Source organism: Biomphalaria glabrata, chromosome 3 (genome assembly GCF_947242115.1).
Source record: "Biomphalaria glabrata chromosome 3, xgBioGlab47.1, whole genome shotgun sequence".
NCBI lineage: Eukaryota > Metazoa > Mollusca > Gastropoda > Planorbidae > Biomphalaria > Biomphalaria glabrata.
In genome coordinates this window covers 21,946,759-21,972,808 of record NC_074713.1, presented here as the reverse complement: position 1 = coordinate 21,972,808, position 26,050 = coordinate 21,946,759, and the positions used below count along the sequence as shown (strand labels likewise).

The window sequence follows — 26,050 nt, the reverse complement described above, 5'->3', positions numbered from 1 at the left end:
TCAGAAACAACAACATGTACAGTGGCTTTATAAAACAAATATGAAGGCCTTCTAGCTTGGTTTGAGCCGCGTATAAAAGATTGGTTAAACTACGCCAAGAGATTGCAGGATCAGCGGGAATATTTGCTAAAAGGAGACAAGCAAAAAAATTGGTGGTAAATATAGCTACAATGTTGTAAACATTTTAAGTAGAGAAATGAAGCCATTTTCAGACGCGTAAAAATGAAAGACTTTAAATATCCCATTAATTAATGTAAGAACTAGATCCAATAGTTTCAAATAGTTTCAGATGAATTTTGATTTCATTTTTTGTACCTTTTTGTTGATGTGGCCCGCGACACGAGTGTCGAATGTTAAAATGGCCTGCAGGCCGAATTAGGGTGAGCCTCACTGTTCTAAACTATCTTAACTGGTAGGACTATGTTAATTATTCTAAGCTATCTAAACTGGGAATAGTTAGCCATTTGTTTTGAAAAGAAAAGTTGACCTATCAGATTTATAGATGACATCTATTAGTTTATAAAGGTCACAATAAATTTTAGCAAAGGGTTAACTAAATACTTAATTGAAACTTTTATCGACTGAATCCTCTTATATAGCCTAATACAGAGGTCACTTTAAAAAAGAAGATGATTACGTTCAACGCGTCATGCATCTAGTCATGCATATTAACCAATGGCCTAAATTCTGCCAAGTCGCACTGGTTTTCCAGGCTAGCTCAGGCAACCCATTCCATGCTCTAATAGCGCTAGGGAAGAAGGAGCATTTATACAAATTTGTCCTAGCATATGGAACGAGGAATATTCCTTTATCTTTGTGTCTTTCTGTGTATTTTATTAAATTTTGTTTTTGTATTTGAAGATGATGGTTCAGTGTTTGATGTATAATTGCTACTTTACTTTTAAGTCTTCTATCCTGAAGGCTTTCTAAATTTAGTGATTTTACTAAAGGTATTACTCTAGTCAAATGGAATATTCGTTTGTTATCAATCTCACTGCTCTACTTTGTGTCTGTTCCAGTTTCTTAATGTTTTCTTGATTTGAGGGTCCCAAACTATGAGGATGCATATATATATTCTATTATTAGCTTAACCAAGGTTAAATAACATTTTAGTTTTATGTTCTTATTTGATTTATAGAAATTTCTTGTAATAAACCCTAATTTGTTTGATTTTTTTTTGATAGTCTTATCAATATGAGGATTCGATGACAGTTTTTAATTTATTATTTATGATGTTGCTAAGTTCTAGGATTTTACATGTGATGCTGGTAGGTGATACTGATCCGTAGTTTCCTGGGTCAGATTTTACTCCTTTTTTAAATAGGGGGGGGGGGGGGTGACACTATAAGCTTCTTTCCAGTGCCTTAAAATTGGTACTCAGCCCTGGTTAAGAGATGCCTGAAAAAGTATTTTGAACACTGGTGCTAGCTCATTGCTTAAATTAGTTCTTTGAGTAATCTAGTTGGAATACCATCAGGTCCTGACGCTTTAATTTATTCTTTATTTCTTTTTGTTAAAGTTATAACTAGACAAAACTACACTATTTAAATATAGTTATTAAATTAAAAAGAAAATTTTTCATTCAATCTGCAGGATAAAAATTTAAAGGATTTCCTAAGGTAGAAATCATAAATATGTGTATGAAAAAATTCCAACTGTTAAAATTAAAAGTCACGACATGCTGAATTGATTTTCTTTATCATAGACCCCTGTGCACATCTCATAGACACCCAAATCTCTTTTTAACTTTCGTAGACCCCTTGGAAGTCTTCGTAGACCCCTGGAGATCTATATAGACCACTTTGGGAATCTCCAATATGTAGGCTATGTGTGTATGTGTGTGCGCTCACATAATTAATCTTTATTACATTCTGACCCTTCATTCTTTCGGAAGACGTTTATTGTTCCATAAAATAGTTTCTTCCTGGTGTTAATTGCAGAGCCATTGACTCCCCGCCCTTGTCAGCGATAATATAACAAAATACTTATTAATTGGTTTTAAATTATATCTGACTTATTTACATAGTAAATAGATTTTTTTCTTAAAAAAAAAACGAAAACATTTTTTTATTAAATGTATTTTTTAATATGACATAACTTACTTAACTTAGCAATAAAATTGTACAAAAAAAAATATATTTGATCAAAAATCTTAAACCATTTGCATAAATGTGTTTCAAAAAAATGATGACACAATGTACCCCTTACTAAAAGCCTCCAGTGTTTGTTACTATTAAAAGTGAATAGTTGTAAAAATGGTGTATTTTATGAAAAAACTGCTTGCATAATTGATTTAAAAAATAAGATTTTTCACTTTCAAAAAAGAAAAAAGTATCCGTTGCATCAGAACTTTGAATGATCTAAAATATCATGATGTGCGATGTTCATTTTCTCTTCTGGTTTCTGAGATCGAAACGGGACGGGCGGACAGACAGGCCACACAAAACTAATAGCGTCTTTTTGCCCCTTTCGGGGGCGCTAAAAATCAGTCACCGAGTCACCAAATTCCATTTTATTTCGGGAGGAGGGTGTTGAACCCCAAAAAAACCTTCCATGGCTACGCCCATATAAAGCCCAGACATAGAGTAGATAGAGAATCTAAATTCTAAATGGAATATCCATAATGACATAGTCATTTAAAGTCATACTCATAGACATTGCTGTTTTAGTGTCTATTTCATGACTATAGTCTAATCTCTTTTTGCAAAGGTAGTAAAAGGTACAGGTAACTCTAACAGAAAAGTTGATCTACCTTTTTTAAAATAGTAAATACACGCTCTAGATTAGAATCTAGATCTAGACTCTAGACCCAGATTCAAAATCATCATTATACACAAGATCTATAAAATCTATTCCATATCTTGACTCTAGATCTAGATCTAGACTCTCTATACAATTTATACTATTCTCTTCTAATCTAATCCATAGATTAATGATAGATCATATTAGATCTACTACTACTAGATTCTAGACACCAGCGCTATAGTATAAACTATATTATTAACTATAACTATAATAATTAGATCTATCATTATCATAATCTATGATCTAGGACTAGACCTAGATCTAGAATCTAGATTGTCTAGATCTAGAATTCTAGATCCTGATCTATTATTCTATAATTTATAATAATATTTTTAATATATATATCATCATCATCATATGAGTACTCAGAGTAGATGAGTTTTAATTCAGAATTTATAATAAGAATCTATTCTATTTCTAGACTCTAGATCTAGTAATTTAGAATAGAATCAGATCAAGAGTAGAGATACAGTCACTGAGTGTGACTGAGTCAGAAATGAGTTACAGACGAGATTCAGATTCCAGATCAGAGTGGTCAGAGACAGAGATGATTAAATTTGAAATGGCAGAGACAGAGTCGACGAACACTGCGACGGTTATGGCACTTAAGGCGAGTAAGTTCAGTAAGTGAGAAAATTATCAAAAAAGTTTAAAATATCTTTTTTCTTTAAATTATATCTGATCTCTTATCTAGATCAAGATTGTCAAGAATCTATATATATATAGATTAGTAGATTCTTATATCTGAACACCGACTTACGAGAACTAGGTCAAATTTTTATTTTATTTTTTTATTTGGTAAAGGTTTAACTTACAAAAAAACTGAAAGCAGATTCTTATTCTGCAACCAAAGGACTATAAAAATAGCTGTATTCCTTTGAATTACCACTCATAGTCAAGATTTTATTTTAAAATAAAATAGGTCACTTCATGCTCCTATATTGAACGCAGTTTTTGGACTTTCTCCTCACTTGGACAGTGAGCACCATCATTGTACACCACTATGTAATTGCTAATAAATTATATCTGTGTTACTTAATTTTTTTTTAGATTGTATTAAAAGAAGTAGATTCACTTTTGCAATATGTATTTATAGTCTATTTCCTCATATACTCTCTCTCTAACTCTATATATATATAAATATTTTCAACTAGGGGTAATAGGCTACATTGGCTACATGTATTTCCTCTGTCTTTCTTTTAATTCCCATCCAAGGACCCTCTTCTTGTTTTCATAATTTGGATGTTAGTTTTGTGACACATTAACACTCCCCTCCCTCCCATAGATGCTTATAATTCTTTTCATGACTCTATCCCACTTCCCTCCACTGCCTGTTTGATAGTTTGTGACACTAAACGCTTAGTGTATATACCTCTCCTCACTGCCAGCTCATCTGGAGTGATCACCTGCAGTGGGCATGGTCTCTGGCTTCAAATTAGCAGCCTGCACTTTTCTTTCATTCATAAATTATATATTATAGATATCTCGATCTAGGTCATGCTTATTCATTGAAAAAATCATAGATTTATTCATCCCAATAATATTTCTTATTACGATTTTGCTGTGTCCAAGGAAGGAGAATGAGCTGAATTCATTATTATTTGTTGTACACCCCCTTATTAAATTTTATTTAACAGCTAACGGTATAAATGTGATTGGAATGTCTTTCTAAAGATGTTTGGAAGCTTATTTTGATATGCCCATCAGCCTACGATCAAACAGGCTCATAATATAGCCTTCATCCCTTATATGGGTATGAATTGCCGGGGGAGGTTAAAACAACAGCTTTACATACATGGTTACAGAGAATCTAAAAAACTGCCATCTGCTTTGGAAAAACGGAACAAAATTACTGGAACTTATCTAAAATTGGACATGCGCAGTCCCGAAACGTTGATTTTTGCTCCAAACATAAAAACAAATGAATTACAAACAAAAAAAAAGTGACCCGTTCATTGAAGGAGAATTCGATGGAGTGTCCAAAATATAAGAACCTCCTTATATATCTAGATTCTATTCTCAGCAGTTAGTCTAGATTCTCGACTATTATCTAGATCCTGGGTGGGCATATTATGTCCCACAAGCCACATGCGGCCAGCCGAAGTGTTTTATGAAGCCTCCGGACATAAGGTGTGCCCACATAAAAAAATATAAAAATATGCAAATTATAATATTAAAAATACATTATTTTAATGGTAAATATGTATAGAAATTATTGAAACTTTTCATTCTTATCACTTTAAATGAAGAGAGGCTTAAGAAACTTTGTCTCTAAATGCCATTCTAAAAAGTTTAAAGTAAATGAAGATTTTAAATGGCAATAGATCGAAAAATTCAGTCAAAGACACAAGTTAGGGCCAGTACTTATTCAATGCTATGAAAAAGTGTATTGAAAGTGTTGGGTTGGTTTGTACAAGATGACAAGGGTAACAAATATTGGAGACCGTGCTTTGACAGAAAAACAGATTTTTTTATAAAATAAAGAACAATATCCCAACCATAAACATATAACGGGAAAGTTTACACAAAGTTGCATTGAATATCAAATATCAATCAGTACTTCAAAAATAAACATTTATGGCATAGGGCCGGCCTTAGGCATAGGCAAACTATGCATCTACCTAGGGACTACGATTGTTGGGGGCCTTGCACTAGATATTACTATTTTACCTCTCTCAATGTTATTGTTGAAGTACACTAGGTTTTTAATAAATTGCATACTTTTAGTTTTTTTTGCTGTTAATTTTTATTTTTCTATTTTATTTGGGGCCACCAAATTCACTTCGCCTAGGGCCACCAATTATCTAATGACGGTCCAAAAATTACTTGAAAATTTGTGAACAAAACATTCCAATGTAGGTAACAGTAGTATCATGGAATCTCAAGGAAGAAATTGTTAGGTTCCTTGAAGGACATTGACCTTGACTTTGTTATCAATATTTCAAATGAAGAGTTCATGTTTATCATCAGAAGCATTGCAACATGTTTGCACATGAAATGTATGTGCATCTTAAATCTTTTCAAACAAAGCTATTCCATTTCTCGAGGCGAGCAAGTGAAATCAGGTTTTTCTCATTTTCCTTGCTGAAAGGTGAAACTATTTCTGGTGAATTGGTTGAAATGTACATGACTTATTTGGATTCCTTGATTGTCTTTTTCGGACGAACAGTGCTAATAAGGGGGAAATGTTATAACCTCGCTCCTGCGCTGACACCACTGATGGTGGGCACCAGCACACTGATCAACGCAAGGAATAGACGACATTGATTCTAGGAGAAGGACTGTTTTAGATCCGGCTATGTGGGACTAAGAGTCATCCTTTGTGCTACCTGTGAACTCTATTGTGTAGTGACATTGGGAAGTGTGTCGGTGGTCTATACTAGTGTTCAGGTCTAAATAGACTTAAGACAAGACTCCCTGTGACTTGATAGTTGAAGTCCATGTCTCACTGTTTATTTTATAACTGTAAATATAGACATCATCTATTATTATCTCTCCTTTCATTGAGTGCTTGCCTTGGATTTACTACAATATAATTATAATATTACATGGTTTATATAAAGTCAACATGAAGAATGACATATTCATCGAGAAAAATCTATATGGGATATTATTAAATAAAAATGATATTAGGGTCATTGGTCATTAGTCATTTGATTGTACGCTGTTCTTTGATAACTTTTATCAGTCAAAATGTTCTCTTACTTATATGATATGATTTGTTTTTAATTAAACTCTAAAAAAAAGAAAAGTATTCAAAACTGTGTTTCTTCAGTGTTACCTTAGAGGTGCATTTGCAGATGTTAACTTACTTTGAGAGGCAAATGTCTGATAGTGTTAACAACACAACTCTGAAATAAATTCCTGACAATGCTATCAGGTGGATTGCACTGAAAGATGTTTTGTCTTGGGAAAATGTTTCAAAAAGCCTGCACTTGGATTAAAACTTTCTGTTTGAGCTAATTGCTTCCTCAGACAAAATTTCAGATTGGATTGCTGAGTAATGGGTTGAAATTTTACTTTAATGTTTTGCCATATGGAGAAATACAAAAGATGGTTGAGCTTTTGTTTAGAATATACCTGAAACAAAATCTTTACTGGAAGGTTTATTCTCTGCAGTGAATGCCTTAAACTTAAATAAAATAAGTACCCCTTTTGGACCTTGTGTTTTATGGGGCAGATGATGTAAAGGTCATCTGTTGCTGTTGCCCACAGTTAACAAGGGTGTCGTGGCCAGTACTATGATCAACCGCATTTATTTTTCCCCTACTAATGTCAGGTACCCATTAGACTCAGAGGTGCCCAAAAGATCCCAAAATAAAAAATCCCATTTTTCACCAGGATTTGAACCCAGGACCCCTAAGTTCAGAAGCCAAGCGCTTTACAACTCTGCCACTATGCTTCCAGTGAATAACTTATGATCATTTAAAATGCATATAGTTGGAAACACTTTTAAGAATTTAATTATTAAGTGCAAATATGAATATGTAAGAAAATGCTATCTTGATGAAGATGCCAGAGCATCATCAGTACGGCTGAGAGAAGATTGGACCAATTTAAATACGGTACCACTAATCTTTTTTTTTTTTTTTTTTCAGATTTAAAATGCAATATTGTAATGATTGCACTATTGCAATTACATATAGTTAAAACCACTTTTGATCTGCAACATCAGAACAAAGTCCTTTTTTCATTAGCTTTTACTCCCGAAACATCAACTTTATTTAGATCATATAACTCAGTGGTTCTCAAACTCTTTTTTATCCGGGGACACCTTTATATAGTCAAAATTTGCCCACGGACACCTTAGTGAAAAGTCTACAAAAATGCAAGGTATATACGTTACAGATGTAAAAAAAAAACAAAAAACATTTTATTTGAAGGATTGCAACTTTTGTCATATTAAATTTTAAAAAAATTAATGACTTTGATGGGGTTGATGAGATTTTATGTGCAGCCTAATGTTTGTAAGTAGAAACTGCAAATTTCAACCTGCACAAATTTCTAGTTGGTTTCTTTTATTTGTGATGAGGCTCATTACAGCATTGATTCAACGTTGTATGAAATGAGATGTCAGAAAAGCAGTCAACAACTTCTGTTTAATGATCAATAATGCAGGATATCAAATTGGAATCTGTTTTGTAACCAGAATTTGTGGTATCCTTTTTCAAACATTGTTTCATGTTCCTCACTTGTGGATATTCAATAAGCTGCTTCTGTATTAATATGGATTCATATGCAATTGGGATCAATGCCCAGTCAGGAATATCCTTATCTTATCTTATATAATACAGACATTTCATCAAGTGAATAATGTCTTCAAATCTTTTGTTTAGAACTTTAGGTTGTGATAGAATAGTCCGTAATAGACATTAAACAGTAGTGAGGGGTGAGTTGATTATTATCAAAATTTCTGATTATTTAGTGAATAAGTTAATAATTTTTTTTTTACAATTTTTATCTTTCTGCGGACCCCTGGGCATCTGCTGACCACAGTTTGAAAACCACTGATGTAACTGACTAGCTATAGTCTATAATCATAGATCTACTTATCTAGGGTGGATTGACTAACCACACTAACACAGCTATGTATAATGCAATATAACAGTGTCTACCCCACTAAGTAAGGTGTTTATATTACTACCAGGCTACCTACTCTTAGAGAAGGATGTGTGGCTGAGAGGCTAGAACCACTTGGCTATGGCTGGGCCACCTAAATATGATGCTTGAGTTAAAATCCTGACTGAAGTAGAGCTATGTTTGCTGAGCATTTATTTTTTAAAGTTAAGTTCATATGACATTTATATATATATGCTACTTTTTGCTTCATTTCAGACCCAAAAAGATCTTTTGAAGACTTGCAACGATCTGATTCTTGGAGCATACCATTTTCCTTTGGTGAGTTTTGTCTTTTCGAGCTTACGCATATATGTGTTTCTCAAACTTTTTATGGAGCCACAATAAATTATTCCCATATAGCAGTTACATTAACAGATGGTTCACCAGACAAATGGTTCACTGACTATTGGTTCATCTACAATTGGCTTTCTGGAGGATAGAGGATAGTAACAGATATTGATTCAAGTTTCCTGTTATTGTTAAAATTAAATTAAACATCTAACCATTTTGTTGACATTTGAAAGTAAAAAATTAAATGTTAATAGCTAATGGTAATAATCCTTCTCACCAAATTTTTGCTGAAGTTTAGATAACTAAAAACATTGACTGGTCAGTATACACCTTCCCTTTTACAGAAAGATTCCCTTTTTTTGAACAAGCTTTATTACTTCCAAAGGCATCATTCTCTCAAGGGCTATAGGAGATATTAAACCAAGTAGCTAAGTGTCACGTACACAGTATCTATATTTAGCTCGTCAGCAGAACTTGAGCTACCTCGGGGAATTTTCTATCATGCGACAGGATCATGTTCAGAATAAATGTGATTGGTTTTGAAATATTAATTGTTGTACATTGAGCTGCATTTATTGGTTGGCCTTGCAGTGTAGAGTTGTTAGACACGTGACAACGCTATACCCGTGGGAAAGGTTCTAGATTTTTGGTCAGTCTTGTATGGAACGTGTTAGTGAGAACATGTACTAGAGTTTTGTATTAGAACTCAATTATATTATTGTGTAGATCAGTTATTTTATTCAAGTACATTAACCATTGTAATTATTTGTGAATAGCTTTTTCAAGTTCTGAATTAAAGTAATTGTTTTAGACAAAGAGAAGTTTCTTCAGTGAATATAGTAACATACTTAGATCGACTTAGAGATTGGCAACTTTTAGATGATCCTCTTATCAACTGGCAACATTCTGAATGATCGTATTATCAACTAGATCTAGCTACTTCTATACGATCATCTTATTAAAAGACAATTTCAAGATCCTCTGCAATCACGATCATTGATGGTGTGATATAGATCAAGATAATCTTCAACCTGACATCTATCATAGCATCTTCATAGATCTTGACATCTGACATCCACAATTGATGATTGTGACACTAAGCTATTGGAGAGAAAGGAGAAAGCGAGTTGAAGAACATGATAGAATGAGTATGTAAAATAGGTTAACTATATGGGCATAGCAGGGCCTGCCTTAGATAATTAGAGGCCCTAGGGGAACTGAATTGGATGGCCCCAATTGAAATAGAAAAATAATAATAAACAGCAAAAAAATATTATTACACAATTTATTTAAAACGTAACTAAGTGTACTTCAACAATAACAATGGGCACAAATTTCGCTATTTCTTCTCTAAAAAATTGTTTTGAGACCAATGGGAGGCCCTAAGTGTCAGGTTTAGGAGTTGTTTGTGTTGTTAACTAGCTGTACACAATTAAGTTCCCGAGGTTCAACCTGACAAGAACATCATTCACACACAGTCGTACATAGAGTAACCAACTATGTGGATAGTTTAAATAACAAAAAAACAAGGTTACGAAAGACAGTTTGTGTGGAAACACAAACTCAAAATCGGCCCCCGAAGTGGTCCACCCAGGCAGTCTTCAATATTTTCAGAAAGAACATTCAAATGAAATTATATCAAAGACAAATGAGAGATAGAATGGAGAAAGAAGGTTAACAGATCTTGTGTAGTGCCCCAACGGTCCCGCAGATCAAAGGATAGGTGAAAGTGAATGTAAAGTTAGATGTGAACCTGGCCTAACTAGTTCCCCTTTCAGACCTTGTGGTCTATAGGGCAGATGATGTAAAGTTCATCTGTTTTTGTGGCCTATGGTTAACTAGGGTGTCATGTAGCCAGCACAACGACCAACCGCCTTTACTTTTCCCCAACTAATGTCAGGTATCCATTAGAGCTGAGTGGACTCAGAGGCGCCCAAAGATTCCAAAGTTGAAAATCCCAGCCTTCACCAGGATTTGAACCCGCGACCCCTGGTTCGGAAGCCAAGCGCTTTACCACTCAGCCACTGCGCCTCCCCTGGCCTAACTGATGTTTTATAATTGATTTAATTATTTTGAAAAGGCATAATCTCTTATTCGAATCCTCAAAAAAAAAAAAAAAAAAAAAAATTTCTGCAATATAAAAAAAAGTTCAGGAAAATGAAGTTTACAAGATTACTATTCGTTTTAAATTAGGTCTAACTTATAAGGCATACTAATTAGCTTTTTCTCTTTAAAAAACTGCTTGCATAACTGATTTTAAAAATTAGATTTTTCACTTTCAGAAAAAAAAAAGTAGCCGTTGCATGAGAACTTTGAATGGTCTAAAATATTGTGATGTCGGATTTTCAATATCTTTTCTAGTTTACGAGATCTAAACGGGACAGACGGTCAGACGGACAGACATTTCGTACAAAACTAATTTCAGGGGGCGCTAAAAAGGAAATTTAATTGCATAATACTGATATATGTATATGTACAATGAGAATAATAAAATGATGAATAGATAATAGATATATATCAAATATATATAGATAGATATTATTCAATAATTCACGTAAGCACCTTACTACTGCTACCAATTGACGTCACAACATCGGTAATAATAAAGTTAGAACTTAGCTGATCCCCACTGGTACCAATGATGTGTAACGGCCTGACACTCAACGCCGTTGATGATCGCCAATCTGACAATGGCACTCAAAACTGTAGTATATATGTATTTCTAAGATGACAAAGCAACACCCACACTGGCATAGAATCGAGCTCAGTACATACAACTCCAACACTGGCACCCTATAAATGAAAAAAACACAAAACTCAACTTATACTCTAAAACTAGAAATAGTGACAACCTCATACAACATACAATAATAGATATCACAAACGAATAACTCACCCTAAACTGGGGTCCGAAAATCCTACTGAATAACAAGTCCAAGAAGCTAGTACAGACTAATAACCTTTTAACACACTGTCCGTTTCAACCAAATTCAGAGGGTGAACTGCCTCATGACAAAGAATGACAAATAAATGTCACAGGACTTTGTGATATAGCAAAAAAAATTCAAAACAAAAATACAAGGCACTCTTGCCCCATACAAGTAATACGAGTAGAGGATAAAAAAAAAAAGGGGGAAAGCAAAAGACACTTGTCTAAACTATGCGACTCTAAGCAGCTGCCTAGTTTGCTAGTGGCTAAGGCTGGCCCTAGGCTTAGGGAAGGGTAAACATTATTTTTAGAGGGAAATTAAAAATGGTTCATAGTATTGAATGGTTACATATAAGTCAGCTATTCCTAACCTGGGTGTTGGATGTGGAGGAATGTGTTGAATTGTAAAAGTACAAACACATTAGTCTGTTGTTTGGTGTAATGCACAAATTGTAAGACAAATTTCCTTATTACAGACAATAAAGATTATTGTTATTATTATTTTTTTTTTATTGATGTCTGGTACCCAACATTTTTTCTAAAGTATTTACTCTCAAACACTTGAATACGTCTTTCAGCCTCATCGTTTAGTTTCCAACTTTCACAACCATATAATTTTCAACTGTTTTTTTTTTTAATTTGGATGAAAAATAGTTTAATCAATCAAAACATTCTTCAAACTACAAAAGATGTGACCTTACAAAGCTGAAATCAAGCTGAATATGATGTCACACAGAAAAGAGGACTAGGTTAAATCTTCTAGCTTAGATCTAACATGGAGTGTATGCTATTGTCAGAATGATAAATTGCATTTTGATGTGTTTTTTTATATTGCTTTTGGATAGCTTTTGATAGCTTGTCTTTCATGTTTAGCATGTTCAGTGAGCTAGGGTCAAATTTTTTTTTTGTTGCCGGGAGGGGATATCTTTTAGAAGGTTTATGTGCTGCCATTAGGCCTTCAGCAAAAAACATCTCAGGATTTAAATTAAAAGGCCCTTGAAAGTAGCCAAGCAGTTTAGGCATCTCAACCACATATCCCACATTTTATGATAATATGCTTGTTTTTATGGAGAATGTGGTGTTAAAAAATGAAGTTTACCTTCTTGTGTTACTAAATTTGAATGCTGGTTGTTATATTTTGCTTAGTTTTAATTTATAATTTAAAAAAAGGTTTGGATTGATTTCAGGTTGGAGAAGAGAAATAGTTTACAGAAGAACACAAGGCTCCAACAAACGTAAAACACCAGCAGCTGATGTCTACTATTTTTCACCTTCAGGAGAGAAATTTGTAAGCTTTTTTTCTTTAATTTTACTACTGTTGTTAAATGATTTTTTTTTTACCTTCTGTGTTGCTATATTACTGCTATATTACTAATACTCACATATCTAGTTTATCAAGGAAACTAACATATATATATATTTACAAAGCTTAAATTAGTCCCCTTTATGCTTTGCTTAAAAGTTTGAAACAAACAATAGATAACTTCTGAAACCATTTACAAGTTTAATGTTATGATGCTTATTATCATGACATTAATTTGTTGGATGTTTGTTGGCATATTACTCTAAGGCTCCAAGGCATGTCATTCATAAGCAGCATTACAGTATTGAGACTGGACTAACGACAATTTCAGGAATCGGGAACTACTTGCGAATGTGATAAAATATGATGTTTCCAACTTCCCTGAATATATTAGATAAATATAAACTTTCTAGTCTTCACATATGATACATTCATATCACTTAGTCCACTCCTTGATTCATATCACTTAGTCCACTACTTGATTCATATCACTTAGTCCACTCCTTGATTCATATCACTTAGTCCACTACTTGACTTCACATAAACTTGTTTCATCAGTACAACTACTTGCTTCTTCAATTCAATAAAATTTAATAAAATTTGCTAGAATAACTTGCTACCACTACTGTACTTGACGTCTTCTTACATATTTTAAAATGTTCAACTAAAACTCTTCAACTCACTAAAACTCTCAATCTCTCATCTGATCTTAATTCTGGTCATACCTAACTCATGTTCAGTATTTACATTTTCATGCTCTGTATTCACAAAATTCACCTAAGTGCAATAAGGTACAATAAGTTAACTATTTTGCCTGTGATAAAAAACTTCTATATTCATAAGCACTTCCCTGGCACAGTGGTTAGCATATTGGCTTGAGGAGGCTTAAGCCCTTTTTTTAACTGGTTCAGACAAGTGATAGTGTATTGAGAAAGCTAAAAGCATGAAATTGCGTGAAACAAAAACAATTAGTACAAATATTTCTAATCGCACAGATTTATTATTGTTGGACAAGATCTATTGCATATTTAATTATGACTGATCCAAACTAATTGATACCATTACACTTAATATAAGCTTTGTTTTTTAAAAAAGAATTTATATTTTTCTTGTATAAAATATTTTTGTTTAAGAATACAAAATTAAAATCTTTGCATCATGGCTATATAATGAATTTTTATTTTACAAAACTAGAACTCTATATCTGCTGGTAATTGTAATAAAGCAATTAATAAGTTAATGAATCTTGAAAAAAAGGAAAAAGAAAAAAATGTTGACCCCTCTTCCCAAGCTAGACCACCTGGGGGTCTTCAATTGTTTTAAAAATGTAATAAAATGAAACTTAAAGAAATATACTTTTAACAATATTCTGTTTTTTTCGTTCATATATATTTATAATATGTTTTGAAAGTTTATATATATTGTTATAACTCTGGTGGTAATGCAGATCACTGTAATTGTGTGTGTGTATAATCAGCTGACACAAATTATCCAGGCCAGGGCTAGATGACCAGTCAACCTTGATGAGTGGTGATGCAGCAACGTTTTGGGAAAGATTTGTGAACAATTCTCATGCCAGTCATGTTGGATATTATATTTTCATACATAAGGGTCGAGCGATATCAGGTTTGAGTATTAGAGAAAGTCACGAGTCCAGTGTGAAGTCACTTCAAGACAGAGAAGCCAGTACAAATCCGGGACGAGACAGAGAAGCCAGTACAAATCCGGTACAAGACAGAGAAGCCAGTACAAATCCGGGACGAGACAGAGAAGCCAGTACAAATCTGGGACGAGACAGAGAAACCAGTACAAATCTTGTACGAGACAGAGAAGTTAGTACAAATCCAGGACAAGACAGAGAAGCCAGTACAAATCCGGGACAAGACAGAGAAGCCAGGACGAGACAGAGAAGCCAGTACAAATCCAGGATGAGACAGAGAAGCCAGTACAAACCCGGGACGAGACAGAGAGCCAGTACAAATACAGGACGAGACTGAGAGGCCAGTAGAGATTGATACAGTGGTACAGAGTTAATACGGCAGTACAGTTTATTAATGGTGAAGCATTTGTACAGTCAGTGTTACATGTTGCCAATTGTAGAGTATTGACTCTGATTTATTGGACGTTAAAGTGTTATGTTTATTGGAGCCTTGAGTTGTCAAGTACTTTGAGTTGGTTGTGTCATGTGTTGCAGAGAGCCTAGGTAGTGAGAGTCATTACAAATGTAAAGAATGTTCTTTAAAGCTAGTCTGTTAAGTCATCTTTTGTTGATAACTTTCAAGTCTTATGGTTCTTTCTGGAGTTAGTAATGAAATGGATGCAAGTTACACACCAGGTAGTAAGGGACGTGGGAGAGTGTTGAAAGCTCCCCCAAGTTTAACAGTTTATTTAAAATCATTCTGATTCTAGATGATTTCAGAAAGTTTTAGAAGACTTCTAAAAGTCACTTGTGCATTATAAGAGTTCTATATTAATTAGAATTGTTTTGAGTTCAGTTGAACTAGTTAAAAAAAAAGGAAATATGTTTCTTTTAAAAGTCCAATTAAAGTTTATTTTGTCATATCTATGTAATTTAATGTATGTTTAGATATAAATACATGTATTAGGAAAAAAGATTCAACCTAAATGATTTTTTTTTTTTTTAGAGATCACCTACCGAAATAGACAAATTCTGTAAGTAATTATAAAAATTTCGCTTAGTTAATCAATAAATTAAACCATGTTTCTCAAACTTTTACCAGTGGCAGCAGTTTTCCTCTCCAGGCAGTAAGAGGGTCTGAGGGAGCCAAGTGTTTTCCTGTGTTCTAAGCTTCAGATTCCTTTTTCTTAAGAAGAGCATGTCAAAAAGGATTAATAGGTTATTTTATTTGATCCCTTTTAACAAGCTTCACCCCTAATTTTGATCAGGACGTCACTCTCTTCTTTTGAAGAAGATGTGCCCCCCACTGTTTGAGAAACACTGCATTAAACTAATACGTTTTAGTTAGATTCTGAAAAATCTTATAAAATAGTCAAATTTCTAACCAGAAAAATTAGATTTATGTCATATTCATTTTTTTTTTACATTTTTTTTTACAATTCCTTTTATTAGCTAGCAAACTCTTTTGGAGTGGGGGGTATGTACGTACATGGATCTTGAAAATGGCTCTAACAGTTTTCCTGGAAATTTAACAATTTATGCATATCTAGCTCATCTTAAAAATTAAATTGGTTTAGAGTTCAAATTCCAGCATATATTCAGTTAAAAATTAAATAAACAAATAGACATTCAGAAATATTTTGCACACTGTCTAATGTAGAAATCATTAGCTCGACTGCTAAAATTAATTTTTGACAAATATATTTTATCTATACACAATATCAATACTATTTCTCAAACTAGATCCGGTCTTCTAGTCTAAACTGGTGTCATTAAAGTATGGGTCTATATCACCAAACTAGAATTTTCTAGATTTTTTTAGGTAATTTTTTGAAATATTATCTTCTAAAATTAAAGTTGGTCTAGACAATTTTTAACAGGTACATCAGCGGGTATATCTGCATGTAGGTCTTATTCATGAAAGAGTTTAATAAATAAATAGACATTTAGGAAATTTTGTACATCCTCTTCTAAGTTTGGATCTATAGGCCTATTATTAGAATTGTATATACTGTAGAGGGTTAGTTATTCAGATTAATTAGGAGCGAAGTGAATATCATCTGGATAACAGAATTTGGACTATTATAAACAGTCCATTTCACCAAAATATAAAGAAAATTCATTTGGGGTATGGAACTTTACATAGCTATAAAATTCAAGTAAAATATACAGTGTATCACAGTTAAAGAGCTTGACTGTCACTGTTTGTAAGTTTCTCTCTTTTTAGTTGAGCTTGTTGTTGATCTTTGCCGAATTCGTCAGGGGCGCTGATATCTTGTAACTGTGATGCCGAGGATTCTATAGATGTATATCTCTAGATCTAAGTACTATCTTAGAGATTCAATAAACGAAGATCCTTTTCAATTCAAAAACAGAACTTTAATTCAAAACTTGGATTCACTATGTACAGAAATAGAACTGTATCAGATTATAACTTTGTTTCAAAGTTCAATAATAAAATATTCAGTTTTACTACTAGATTTAATACAAATACAAGACTGTTCTCTACAAATTCTAACTCAAAACTAAAATACGTCTTATCTTTACAAGATTTACATCCAGATCAAGGTTCTCGATGGTGCCTTTTCTAACTTTCAATTTGACACTTGGCTTAACCAATGAAATTAGTTTCTTCAACAAATCAAATTCACTTCCTGTGAGGTGTCACGCTACTTGATTGACGTATGCCATGGGTATTTCCGACACCTGCAGTCCCGTCTTTGACATAGTTTATTTTAGATTATTTAATATTTTAAATTAATACGTGACACAGTGGTACAAAACCTTATTTTGTAGTAGCCTACCTTTATTGAGAGAAATAACCACTGATCTTTTGTTGCATGATCCCTTTGATTGGGTGACATTGTGTTTCCTAATTATTCAATAGTCTATCCATAAGGGCTGGTTGATTGTATGTATGTATTCTTAATATTTAGTCAAATTTGTAAACATTTTCTAATGGAAAATGTTTATTTTTTCTAATTTTTGTTTATTGTTTTGCCTTTTAATACAGAAATTTCAGTTTAATTTGGCTACTACATATATATTTTTTTTTCAGTAAAATTAAATAGAGACACTAAATTAACAACACAAAATTTTACTTTTAAAACGAAAAAAATCAATCAATGGCCTAATGAAGTTTGTTGCCAAGCCTCTAAAAGGGGTAGAAGAAGCAGTAGATCACAGTTTCGAACAAATTATAATATAGAAAATATCAACATTGAAAAGCAAGAGTTCTCAACAGAGGAGCAACAGACTATTGGACCAGAGTTGGACAGGACTAGCTGTTTCCCTGGCAACTATGGTCCAGTGGTAGAAGTTTGTGTTGCCTCTTCTTATTTATATGTGGCATATGGCAACTATGGGGTTCATGTTTATAGTCTTGACGGGTATAAAAAGGTAAGGCAAATGTAATTATCAAAAGTTAATTAACAAATTTAATTATTGAAATTAATAGTTGGCCAGCTGGAGTAAATTTTTTAAAAAGTTATTAAAATGAAAAGTTGTACAGCTTTGAAATTGGAAACAAAAAATGAAATAGCAATGAGTACATTACATTGATGGTGAGTAAATGGTCAAGCAGTTGGCTTCCAAACCGGGAGGTTTTAGGTCCAAATCTTGGGGAAGGCAGATATTTTGAATTTTTAGGACACCCCCAAGTCCACCCAATTCTAATGAGAACCTGACATTAATTGGGGAAAGTAAAAACCACTTGACCCCATTTTAACTGTTGACCAGAGAAACAGATGACCTTTACATTATCTGCCCTATAGATTGCAAGGTCTGTAATGGGTACCTTACTTTTTACTTTTACATTTATGATTGCGACCTTGTTTTGTATATTGCGGGACATATTCCAAAGATAATATTATTTTTAGAGAACACAGGAACTTGAACTAATATTGTTATCAAGGCACAGCAGAATGATAGAACTCTCAGCTTTGTTATTGCACATGTAGCACTTCATAAGTAAACATTATTATGTTAATAACTTACTTATGTTTACCTTTATTTTTACTCAGACAATAAATGACATAATGTTTCATTAAATTTAGTGGAGAACATTTCTTAATTTCTAGTTTGAATTTATTAGAAAAGCATGTCTACTATATAAAAGTGTTTTTTTTAATTCATGTCTTAAATAAGTAAACTGAAATAAAGAGTAATTTGCACTTTTTTTTTGGTCATTTTAGAAAGCTGTACATAAAATCACCAATCAAGATTTGCAGTGCATGGTGGTTTCAGAACTGCAAGGCTTAGTTGTCATTGGCAGTGGAAGACAGTTATCACTCTGCAAGGTAAGTTTTCTGCCCAAGAGACATTACACAAACATTTTGAACTGGTTTAATTCTGAAAATTTTTATTTGAATTATCTTGATGATGTCAAGAATTGTTTCAACAGGTCACACTTGTGAACGAGGGCCCAAATATCCATCACCATGACCAATGTTGTATGCACACTAATGTTCAAAATTCTACATTTGACATGACCAGCACAGTGAATTGTTTGCTATTGATAGCCCCATCATTGGTTTATTGTGGTCTTGCATCAGGAGACATAAGTGTTATTAATATAGTGGTATGTACTTCACATGTCAATTTGTTTTTTTAAGGAAGTCCTAGAGACAGTTTATACAATCTTCTTATGAAAAAAAAAAAGGACAGACTGTAAAGAAAAGCATTTGCAAACCAATATGTGTATTATAATTAATGACTAAACTGTATTGATAAAACCTTATGCAAGAGAATTAGAATGTAAATATCTTGTTGCAGAAAAATAAGAAAAAAGAAGAGTATAAATGTTCTGATCAGCCCATCATGTGTCTGACCTCACCTGAGGAGACGTCCCCAAGACTGTTGTGTGCCCTAACCAGAGATGGCAAAGTTCTTGTAATCAGTACTCTCACTAAGACCGTCATAACCACACTGTTGGGACATAGTCAATCAGTATTTAACTTATGTGTAAGTACTCTTTCATCTATCTTAACATGAGTCATCTCTCATTGCTTTTCTCCCTGAATGTTCTCTTATTGAGAAGTATTTCTAAAAGATACATGAATAAACTTTCTTGTTGTTTTTTTACTTTCTAGAATGGCAAAAACAAGCAATTGTAGAATAGAGATATTAAGTTTATTTTCCTTGGTTCAAGCAAAAAAATGTGACAAATATGGATGTTGTTGATTTTTTTTTCATTTTATCATATGCAGTATTCATATTTTATGTTTGACACTGTTGCCTCATTTTGCCCCCATTTGGGTAGATATTTCTTAATTTATGTTGTGCTTCTGGCAAAGAGATTAAAACTCCTGTTTCACAGACCATTTATTCATGAAACTGCTCTTAAGACAATTATGTTTAACCATGAAATTTTATCCTTTATAATATATATGTTGAATTATGCAAGCTTTCATGGAAAACTTATAGTAAATAAAATAGATGTATTTTGAAATACTGATTGACATGATTACTTTGTTACATTATTTCATAAAATTATAGTGATATAAGTTTTTTTTTACTCACATTTAATAACATTAATGGTTTTATTATTGTTTTAAGAAATAAAAGTTGGTGAATCTTATCTTCAGGTTAAACAAAGGTTGCTGTATGGTATTGCTGAAGACAGTACAGTTATAGCACACAAAATTTATGTAAGTTTTTCACTAAACTTTTGAAGTTTAATATTTCTGAATCAAGAGAACTTTGTAGATTGTATTTCACTTAGTAAGTAAAGTTCCCCTTTCAGACCTTGTAGGGCAGATGATGTAAAGGTCATCAGTTTCGTGGCCTATGGTTAACAAGGGTGTCATGTGGCCAGCACAATGACCAACCACCTTTACTTTTCCCCAACTAATTTCAGGTACCCGTTAGAGCTGGGTGGGGGCTTGTCACATGTAAATTGGCTACCATTGTATGTCCAGGGTATTGTGCAACACTTCACTGTGCAAGTATAAAAATAGATGCTGTTGTGCTTTATCTTCTTGGCATGAGTATATTTGCAGAGGAATGGGCTAGGAAAACAGGTTGCCATTATTGTGGCTGCCTTACTGATCCATCCATTTATCTTGTCACAGACAACTCAAGATGAGAAGGTTAACCAATTTGAAGCTTCTACATCATTATTTGATGGCTGTAATAAGAGAAGAGTTGGCTCACTATGGCCAATTATTTATCTAAAGCTAGATAGTAATGTTTTTTTTTCATTCAACAGCAAAAATGTTCTTCTGTTGTTTATCGATTATTTTTTTTAGCCTAAATTAATTTATCAATAAGCTATATTACTCATAATTTTTTTTTCACTTAGAGTAAAGAAAAAAATCAACTCTTAGTCCCAAAGCAAAGTATTTTAAGATTTTGTTAACAAATGGAAAAATAGTTATTTATAAAAGCAGCTATACAGTACTATTAGGTAATGGATGTATCATTTGAACGCATTGTGTTGCTATTATTGTATTCTTTTCTAGAGTGGAGAGAAGGTAAATGATGTCATCACCAACAACAAGTTATCAATCAACTGTATTCACTATAATGCTGACTTCTTGTACACTGCTTCTTCAGATAGGCTTATAAGATGTTATGATGTGAAGGTTAGTTTCCATTGGGGGGGGGAGGCCCAGTCCTCTGAAAGCATCCATTTATAATGATAACTAATGGTTTAAATAAATGTTCATTATATTATACCATTTGACAGCCTGGTCCTTTGATATACACATTCTGTCGTGTAGATTGTCCCGGGTTTGAACCCTGCCTGCTGCCATCCACCATCATCTTGGGGGAGGTTTGGACTAGGATTTAATTATCTTGAAAAATCTGAAGGAACATTTGAAACATGTAAAACATTTGACATTTGCCCTTGAATAATTGCCAGCCTTATCTGCATCATACAATGCATAGGGATAATATTTTATTTAAATTTGACTAAAAGTTTTCTTTTATTTATACCTTCTCTTCGTTGTCAAGCAATACATTTCATTTTTACTTACATAAGGAATTAAGATTATGCAATAGATGTAGGCTAAGTCCAAATTATGAAGCTAGTGTTAATTCATTGTTACAGTTTATCTAAAGAAATAGACCTTCTCTGGATGTCTCTGCAGTAAAACATAAGTTTTTTTTTACAAATTACTTTAGGACATATGGGTATTTATATATACATAAATCAAAAGTTTATTTGAAATACATAATAGTTGTGTGGTAGTGTGTGAAGTTTATTAAATAAGTCTTTTATAAGTTTGCTAAGTTAATGTTTTGTTTTATTTTACAGACTGGTAAATTAACTCATGTTTACTATGGAGCTAATAGAAAAGTCATTAGTAAGATTTTAGTCTACAAAAATATGGTATGAAAAATTTCTTTCTTATATTTTTTTTACATTTTCTTTACTAGTAATCATATTAATTGCCTTTAGAGACCTCAAGTAATCTAGAGTTGATCTTAATCTTTTACACATTTACATACCTTTTAGATCTGGAGCTTTTGGTCTCGATAAAATATCCAAATGCAACAACTTTATTCTTGACATCTTATTCACCTTTTTAACATTTCTTTTTATCTTTCTTTTTAGTAGCTACATTTAACATTTTCTAATCTGCTCTTATATGCAGTGGAAAGTTAAGTTATTGTTGATCTGACTTCCACAGATCTTAGTATTTTTTTTTCTGTCATTTTAATCTATTTCATTGGGTTTGTTAAATGTTTGTTTTACATGTTTCGGATGTTCCTTCAGAGTTGAAGATAGTTTACTTCCTAGTCCAAACCTCCCGCAGGACGACGGGGGATGGGAGCGGGCAGGATTTGAACTCTCGACTATCGATAAATCCGAACGACAGTCAAGCGCGCAAACCTCACGACCAGGCAGCCATCCTGGGTTAAATAGAGCTTGCTTGGATTCCTCTCCAATATACAGAAAGAATGTTTTATGTAACTAAAAATCTCCATTTGCTGATCCTCTTATAAGGACAATCTAGCTTTTGTAGACATTTCCACATCCTGCAAGTTATTATGTGCTGGTTTTGGTATATCCTGGTTGTCTGATTTTCCACATATTTATGAGTAGTGAGCTACATACTTTGCCACAGTTTGTCAGATAAATAAGAGAAGCTCCTCAATACTGTCAAAAAAAAAAAAAAGCTGAGATGTGAGATTTGATTTGTAGGCCAATATAATTATTTTTTCATTTAAGTGCCCATGTTGAACCTTTTGGCTTAATGGAGATGCTGCCAATATTTACAGTATAAATCAAAAAGGCACACCTTCTGGCAAACATTTCTCTTGCAAAGTTTGCTTCCTTTTTAATGAACATTATAATTTAAAAAAAAAAAACATGTTTCATAAAAAAAAAAATGATGCATTAACTTGACTTAATTTAAAACTTGTGGATGTATTTATAGTTAATTACAGCCAATGCCACAGGCACAGTTGATTGGGTTGCAATAGATCATACAGCAGAAAATTATTGCCAGGTAAGAAGTTCTATTAATTGAACAGCACCAATTAATTTTATTTTTAACTCTCAGTACTACTTAGGAGAAATAACATTGAAAGATCAGAATAGTCGATAAAATTGAAAGAATTGTATAGAAAACAATATTTATCTCAAGCTATACATTTATATACAGATGGAGGAGTTAAAACTGTTATTGAAGCAGTATTTTACTTGAAGAAAGAAGTCTCCTATTTCCATCTAGAAACAGAACTAAGAGATCAATAATTGTTAATGTTAGATTGTATCAGCATATATTTACTTTCAAAGAACCAGTTGTAAAAAAAAAATTGTACGTATGATTTCCAAAATACTTTTTTTATTCTTATGCACCCAAAATTGTTGTTTAGGCAGGTAGCTGAGTGGGAGCCTGTTAAATTGAAGATTTGAGTTAATGAAATAAAGATTCATCAATAATGTCTTTAAAATAGGTCAGACATAACACACAATACGTTAGACCTTTCTAGAAAATGTGTCTCTTTATAAATGTATTATAATTTTGTTTTTGTATTTTTTGCTTCAGAAAGTTGGCTGTAACTTCAATTTTGGTAATGTATGGCATCTCTTCTGGCATGAAACAGAAGAACACAGCACTCCTCTCTTGACTTCTACAAAATCAGTGTAATAAACAAACAAATTTGAATTCTAAAACTATCTCAACTCTACTTCATGGATTTGACCCAACAGTATTACTTTCTGTCTGCCAGGAGAGCTTAGCCATGCAAATACTGAAACACAGAAATGAAAACAAACTACAACAAAGAACTAGAGATGATATAAAATGAAATATGATATTATTTTAACAAAAAATGTCTTTTATTTTTTCTATGATATTGTTCCAGTGGGACCACCCTCTCACACTTTGATTCTAAGCATGGCAAGTTGAAGCTCTGTCCATACATTCCTTTATGTTATCAGAAAAACTGATTATTTTTTTTTACTTTTCTATTGCACTTGATTTATTGACTGTATTTTTGTGTAATATTTGATATTCAAATTATGATCATTTATTAGAAAAGCTTCTTCTTGTGAAATGATTTTGACAGTTGTGGTATGAAAAATTTTACTGTGATTTTGTAACTCAGCATGTACATATTGAAGTCACCCATTGGTTAAGATTTTTAAAAACTGATATATTAATGTAACTGTATGCATTATTCAAATATTTTGTAAATGTTGATGAGGATTATGTCCTATTGTTTTGTACTATCTACAATAAATCTGCATTGAACTGCCTGTTTTATTGAGCTAGTTCTTAATGTACAGATAATCAATAACTTGGATGTTGACTAAGCAACTGTGGACTCTCACAGCTTTGATGTCAGTTTGAACTGTTAAATACAGCAGTACATTCAATCAATATATTTATGTTACATAATAGTATGCTCAGGATAACTAGTTTCGACTCAATTTTTTAGTCTGTATGTTACTCAAACAATTCTTGTTTTTTTTTTATGTGAAGTTTGGACTACATGAATTTGGATTGCTATCCCTGACTGATATTTAAGGTGTTTAAGGGGAGGGTACTCGAAATTAATTTTAGCAGACACAAAAGCAGCCCAATGAAGAATAAAAACTAGAGGTCAACAGTAGCGTCTCAATGTCTACATACATTATCTTTTACTCGAGGGATAAAAAAAAAAATCAAATTACAAATTTTATTGAATCATAATATAGTAAATAATTCATATAAATTGTAAAGTGTGCATCGATTTCTCAACATTTCCTTATTAATAGTTGTAAAATACTAAAGACTGATATTCCATTTTAATTGTATAGAACTGTAGATAAATAAGTCGATATTTCATTTTAATAGTATAGAACTGTAGATAAAGGCACATTCCTCGTCCCATATACTAGGACAAATTTGTACACATACTCCTTCTTCCCTAGTGCTATTAGAGCATGGAATGGGTTGCCTGAGCTATCCAGAAAAACCAGTGACTTGACAGAATTTAAGTCATTGGTTAATATGCAAGACGCAGGACGTAATCATCTTCTTTTTTGAAGTAACGTCTGTATTATATAAAATAAATAAGTCGATATTTCATTTTAATAGTATAGAACTGTAGATAAACAAGGCGCTCTGAAAACACAACGGATAATACAGTTTTGAACAGATTGGTCTTGAAAGTGGTGAAGAATGTAGGTTGTCGGGCTCTGAGTTTGATAGCGGAGCAAGTTCAAAACATTTGGTCCGTAGACTGAAAAGGTCAGCAAAGCGTAAAAATAAATAAATGGAATGGACAACACGGACCCACACTGGCCACGATCAATTACGACCCAACACAATGTCTACACTCGGGTCTAACAACGGAGTATAAGACCTGAGTCCTTAACGAAAAGATAATTATAATTCTCTTATAATCACCACTCCGCAGAACTAAAACGACGAACCGAAAACGAACAGCTACATTGCCTACAGATAAAAGAGATAAATACAAGGAAACTTAGAGCTGGGAACAAATAAAAGGCTACACGCCCAAAGAAAAATACTCAGTGCTATTAATAGTAGTCTAATGCTGCTGCAAGCGAGACTGCCACTGTAAACAAAGGCGTAATAACGACCAAGGCGCATTCTCTGTTTATCTAAAATAGAAAGGGTGCACGAAACTAGAAATATCGTCAGCTTTTTATTTTTGTTTACAAAAAGGCTGGTAACAATTTGTACACGTTATTTCTTCCTCCCCCATTCTCGGATCAAATTGAAACTTTAAACAATTATTTATTTTACCTAACAAAACATGAATCAATTTAAAAATAAACCAATTAGTCGATTAGTTATTGGTAGTTATTAATTATTTTGTTTGATATCAAATAATTGTCGAAGGGAAATAATTTCTACATTATTGAGATATATTTGTAAGTGCGAGGTTTTTCCATTTTTTAAGGAATTTTTTTTCTATTTTGATTTGTTTTTCCTTTAAAAAAAAACAACTAATCAGTTTTTACTTGGCCCGTTTGTTGGAGAAGTTTCCTCATCTC

The 26,050-nt window shown here is 32.8% G+C and overlaps 1 protein-coding gene across 4 annotated transcripts; it reads left to right on the top strand.

The window, feature by feature from the left end:
* Positions 1 to 2,724: 2,724 nt before the first annotated feature.
* Positions 2,725 to 24,301, top strand: LOC106069608 (zinc finger protein 106-like). Of its 4 annotated transcripts, XM_056024135.1 has the most exons (14): positions 2,725 to 2,765; positions 3,227 to 3,428; positions 8,641 to 8,703; positions 12,832 to 12,932; positions 15,593 to 15,620; positions 17,645 to 17,985; positions 18,780 to 18,884; positions 18,989 to 19,165; positions 19,360 to 19,548; positions 20,172 to 20,234; positions 21,048 to 21,170; positions 21,848 to 21,922; positions 22,974 to 23,045; positions 23,589 to 24,301. In XM_056024135.1, the coding sequence occupies exons 2-14, from the start codon at positions 3,302 to 3,304 to the stop codon at positions 23,688 to 23,690; spliced, it is 1,566 nt and encodes a 521-aa protein (XP_055880110.1). In that variant the 5' UTR covers positions 2,725 to 2,765; positions 3,227 to 3,301; the 3' UTR covers positions 23,691 to 24,301. The 4 variants fall into 4 exon arrangements, with proteins under 4 accessions (XP_055880110.1, XP_055880111.1, XP_013084768.2 ...); XM_056024136.1 differs by lacking the exons at positions 2,725 to 2,765; positions 23,589 to 24,301 and adding an exon at positions 23,202 to 23,541 and having other exon boundaries at positions 3,059 to 3,428; XM_013229314.2 differs by lacking the exon at positions 2,725 to 2,765 and having other exon boundaries at positions 3,063 to 3,419.
* The last annotated feature ends 1,749 nt before the right edge of the window (positions 24,302 to 26,050 follow it).

What these genes read in the sequence shown, in the direction of transcription:
- LOC106069608 (XM_056024135.1), top strand. Translation starts at nt 3,302, where the DNA reads ATGAGTTACAGACGAGATTCAGATTCCAGATCAGAGTGGTCAGAGACA. An exon ending in GACAGTTATCACTCTGCAAG is followed by an intron (nt 18,885 to 18,988) that starts GTAAGTTTTCTG and finishes TTGTTTCAACAG; the next exon opens with GTCACACTTGTGAACGAGGG. An exon ending in TTATAGCACACAAAATTTAT is followed by an intron (nt 20,235 to 21,047) that starts GTAAGTTTTTCA and finishes ATTCTTTTCTAG; the next exon opens with AGTGGAGAGAAGGTAAATGA.